Here is a 5,004-nt window from a genome sequence, read left to right as displayed (position 1 = left end):
TATCCGTAGGACCTGTTTTGTCCCTATTCTCAAGAATCACTGTTTAAATAGTTGTTCATTTTTAGCTATTTTCAACCACCCTTTACTAAGCCAGGCATCAAACTGATGGTAAAAGACTTTGTTTTATTTATTAATGGAAATTTTTGCAAAATGGAGTAAAAAAATATATATATATTTTTTACTTATCAGAGTTAAGTAGGAAATTACTATGAACTTACCATTATTGAAGCCACAACTGGTCCTTTAATCACCCACCAGAGGGCAGTGTGCTCATTCGTTTCCCAGCATCTGTCGGTGACCACCAACACGTTTTTTGGAAAATTTTCCACGATGGCAAATGAAACTTTCTATCACCATTCAAAGATTTCTGATTTACAGGAATAGGTAAACAATTCCTGTTTACCTATTACATGTGCACCTTCGTGAAAGCCACACTTTTGTGGATGTTACAATAAGCTATGTTTTAAAGAATCTACAGAGTATTTCAGTTCATTTATAATTATTGTTTTTGCTCTTCTAATGCTTCTCTTATTCTAGTGGTTTCTGGTGTCAAATAAAGCACTGAAAACTTAATACATCAAGCTAGCAATAACAATAAACATCTTAGATTTTCTAAGGAAGAAAAAGTTAACCCTTTAGTTTAGTACTGCATCTGAAGCTAAAAATCAGTTATCAACCTTTGCATATTCAGCCTCTAATTTTGATTGATCATATTTTCCAATATTGCCTACATTGAGCATTACACAGGAGGTGCCAACGCCTCATTGACTGGGCATAAAAATAAGCAATAGCAAACTTATTCTGGGCACATCTGATGCTATCTTTTTTCTCTGTGTTTGTGCTACTCTCTGAAAGAATGGCACCCCAGGCGGTTATAGCACTCGCAATAAGAGTATCCAACTCTAAAATAAAACAAAGCTAGTAAACTACATGTTCTTATGTACAAACATATGACATTGGTTGGAATAAAAAGTTGCTACATACCCTGTGTCATGGAAATGAAGCCTCAGAACGGCCCAGACAGTCACACATATAGTTGGAGTTCCTGTTATCCATAACATACATAGATAAAGCACGGAGAACACAAATTACACCACTGGAAAAAACAATTAGCTGCAGATATGCTTGGCAGTTAAAACAATAAAACAATTAAATAATTAAACCAATCAGAAATTGTTACATACCCCACCCGACAATGGTGTACCAGTAGAAATAGCGTCTCTCGGGGAAGAAGGTCTCAACCAGCAGAGTAAAGAGATACAGACCCTCGATGAAAAGCCAGAAATAGTTGGACATGACGCAGTAATGAAAAAATATCATCACTGCTTTACACGCCACCTGCATGAGGAAACACAGCGGCAGGATGTTGGAGCAGCAGGACGCTGAGATTTTGTTCTTCAGAGAAATCTCATCTTTATCTGGACTCACTGCTTAAACCCTTTGAATTAGAATCTGCAATAATATGTGACAAAAATGTCAGATATTTGAAAGAAAAAATGCTCAACAGTTGACTGCTCATATCCTTACATTTACCCTCCACCATAGAACATAACTGAGTACAAGAATGCACTGTTTCAGACCAATGCTTCATCACAACACAGGGGAATCTTATGTGTCTTACAGAGCCTTGAGAATTGACGTTAAGATGCTTATGTTATTCTATAAATTACTAAATGACTTAGATCCAAATTAAATTAAAGACCTGTTACTGTATCAATCATACAGACCACTCAGGTCTTCTGCTCTCTAACAAACTAATTTGCTAGAGATGCTTTTGACTAATAATAAGTGAACACAAATTAATTCTATTCTGGATTGCAACATTTATATTATCTTTATTTTGCCATGGCAAATGTTTCTGTTTTGTTTTATTTTATGGTGTTATGTTTTGGTCATATATAGTAGATTAAACTGCTTTGTTGGTGAAATGTGCAAACAAACTTGACTCTGTAACTGCACCATTCCCAGTGTGTCATTTGACAGAAATTTATTTTATGATCCAACTCTGCTTTGAAGTTCTTTATAATGTTATCTCTGACTTATCTGTTTTCCTTGGTTTTCATGATGCAGCCTGTTTCATAATATTCTCTAAAGTTGTGATTCAACTTCACATTTAGCAGTTAGATATTTATAGCAACACATTTTCTCCAAACAGGAAGAGGAAGTGCAGCAGAATGTAAGCAGCGAAATGAATAAATAGAGTGATTTGGGACATTTTGGTTCTTATTTGGCTCTTAATCATCTTTAGCCATGCAGACTGCAACTTCTAAAATAAGTAACGTCTGGAGTCCCTCCATGATAATCACTGTATAAACAGATGTGGTCAGTACAGGCAGCAGTGGTCAGTAATTACCACTAATTCATATGAAAATGCTGCATGAACTGATTGAAGCTGATATTCAAACTACCCACAGGAATGACTCACCTCAATGTCAGGTGAAGTGTAATGTAGTGACACCATGTTAATGAATAGTGTCCACATTTAGAGTCGGGTCAGACAATTACAGTAGTGATCTAATTCAGAGTCCCTCCATGATGACGACCTTGCAATCACTATGGCAACAGAGGTAAAGGAGTAAATTTAAAAACAAGACCATGGTAGCCTTTCAGATGGTAATGGGTCTGCTGTAGAATATTTCAGCAGGCCTTTTCAAAGCCATTAGCCTATATAATTAGGTTTATTTGTCATGCCGGCTTACCAAAGCGGGCAATGAATTGTTTCTAGGGGAAGGCTTAGAGTTTGTTTTGCATTTGTAATCATAGAGGTTTAATATTTTAATGTACAGAAACAGAAGCTTGTACTCGGTTGAAGCTCTCTCAAAATGTGAAAAGAAAAAAGCCAGAAAAGCCGAAGGATAAATGATTCTCACGTAAAAAGCATAAATGCACTTTGACAAATTATTTCACGACTCTTTGAAAAATAGGCATCCTCATCAAAACTTTGTACATATAAATCCACTGGGACTATGTAAACAATAAAAGTCCAATTGCACAATTATCTACTTCAGCTTGGTATAAATAAAGCGATTAACTTTGCAATTTGAAATCAACTTTTGTTAACAGCTGAACAAGCAGAGTTGTTTTCTTTTCCTGTGGTGAAAACCACACACACACACACTCACGTCGTCTTTCTATTTTCACAAGGACTTTGCATTGACTTTTATTCATTTCAGTGGCCCAGCCCTGTAACTAACTCTAACCCTAAACTTAACCATTACTAGTACATGCCTACCAGTAAACTTAGAGTAAATTTAATTCACACTTTAGCCCTAAATCTAACCCCTGACCCTAAAACCCTTACGGGGTCGGGGCTTTGGAGAACGCATTATTTGTTGTACAAATGGGGTTTACAAGGGGAGATATGCTGAAACTCACACAGTCTTGTTTCTATAAGCAAACACAGGATACATGATAATCATCAGTGATAACTGACTGTGTGCATGAAGCAGTGTTCGCTGTCTTCCTTAGGATACAGCACACCGTCCTTGATGAAGACAGAGATGGCTCTCAGGATGAAGGACACAAACAGGTTCATGTGGATGAAGTTTCTGGTGCAGTGCAGCTTCCTGCAGAAATGGGAGAGAGTGAGAGTGTGCACAGAGGAATAAGTCACATTTTATCATCTTTAACCTCAAACAATCAGGGCAATGTTTAAAACCGCGAGTCAAAATTGTCCAAATCAACATCAGTTTGAAATGAATCGAGTTTGTTTGCAACAACCTCCCGACAGGTTACCTACTTATATGTTCAGTAAAGTCTGTTTCGGGTGCAGAAGTGGGGGGTATGGTGAGACAAACACTGTACAATTTAGGGATGATTTACAATAACATTCACCTTGAGAGGGAGAGTTTGTATTGGCATCCCTAGCTGTTCTGGGAGAGCTGCTTAGTGTGCAACTGAAAGAATAATGAAATTAATCATAATAATGATCATTTTAAACATTGAAGTCAAAGAGCTAAATTTAGGAAGCAGGAGAGAAACCTTTTCTGCAGACTTTCTGCAGACCTTTTGGAGCATCCTCTAAAACTAAAGAATCTGATCATCGTTAATTTAAGATAAAAGAGGTTTTAAACAAAGTTTGGTTTTGATGAAAGATTAACTATATGATTGCACAACAATCTTTTATATTTTTTTGCAAGTTTCCACTAGTTTTTTAAAACTAAACCTAGGCTTAGCTGAGGCATCTGGAAACTCTAGTTCATTACAGAAACGGTTATTTTAACTATAAATACAATAGTTTTTAACTATTAGAATAGGACAATCATTTTTAGTAGAAGCAGTACACTCGTAATCAGAGGCTAAATTGCTGTTATAGTAACATAGTTCCAATAAGCACCCATTTATCTTGACCTATGAAAAATAAACATTTACTAATGAGAAAATCTGAACAAATATGGGCTATAGCTTACTATACTTGAGAAGCAAACACAATATTTAACTCCTCAGGGACAGTTGAAACATATTTTGCTCTTTTACAATAGACAAGAACAAACACTGCTAATTCAAATTACGTAGCTAAAGCCTTTTAATTAGTTTATTAAGGGACTTCCACTGGGACCAAACAAGTCTTCTGGAACCTGGTCCCTGCAGAGCTTGATTTTAAGTTTACTGTAGCTGCAGCAGCTGTTTACTGAATAGAATCAAAAACAGACTTTTCCGTTACTACATGTTCAACTATTCCTATTTTAGTTTCGAACTCACCTGAATCTGCAGAGAATGACCATGGCTGTGGTTAAAGAGACCAGTGAGGTGCTGTACCCGACTGTATACAGGGCTTTAACCGATGCAAAATAATCCTAATGATGGTGAACAAACGTTAGTGTCCATGTAGGAAAAATATGTATATTTAAGCAAAAGAAGTAAGTCATACAGGTTTTGTTGTGTTGTCGTCAAGAAGGCAGATGTCCACATAGTGAGGATAAGGTTCAGACCAGCCATACTCTGTACAGTTTCGATTGACCTTCCCAATTTCTGAAAATATAAAAAAAAAAATGTATATATATA

The 5,004-nt window shown here is 36.3% G+C and overlaps 1 protein-coding gene across 4 annotated transcripts in view; it reads right to left on the bottom strand.

The window, feature by feature from the left end:
• adcyap1r1a (adenylate cyclase activating polypeptide 1a (pituitary) receptor type I) overlaps nucleotides 1–5,004 on the bottom strand; it is a 46,069-nt gene that overhangs the window by 16,163 nt on the left and 24,902 nt on the right. For all 4 annotated transcript variants that reach the window (XM_015051575.1, XM_015051577.1, XM_015051576.1 and 1 more), the window contains exons 5-10: nucleotides 4,871–4,971; nucleotides 4,702–4,796; nucleotides 3,434–3,566; nucleotides 1,185–1,338; nucleotides 985–1,045; nucleotides 219–288 (exon numbers count right to left, since the gene is read on the bottom strand). In XM_015051575.1, the coding sequence (XP_014907061.1) occupies nucleotides 219–288; nucleotides 985–1,045; nucleotides 1,185–1,338; nucleotides 3,434–3,566; nucleotides 4,702–4,796; nucleotides 4,871–4,971 (614 nt within the window). The remainder of the gene's footprint in view (nucleotides 1–218; nucleotides 289–984; nucleotides 1,046–1,184; nucleotides 1,339–3,433; nucleotides 3,567–4,701; nucleotides 4,797–4,870; nucleotides 4,972–5,004) is intronic.

This window comes from Poecilia latipinna, unplaced genomic scaffold, assembly GCF_001443285.1.
Source record: "Poecilia latipinna isolate Pla-1442-1.1 unplaced genomic scaffold, P_latipinna-1.0 Scaffold1054, whole genome shotgun sequence".
Classification (NCBI taxonomy): domain Eukaryota; kingdom Metazoa; phylum Chordata; class Actinopteri; order Cyprinodontiformes; family Poeciliidae; genus Poecilia; species Poecilia latipinna.
The sequence above is the reverse complement of the archived record's forward strand: the minus strand, read 5'-3'. Positions and strand labels throughout refer to the sequence as shown.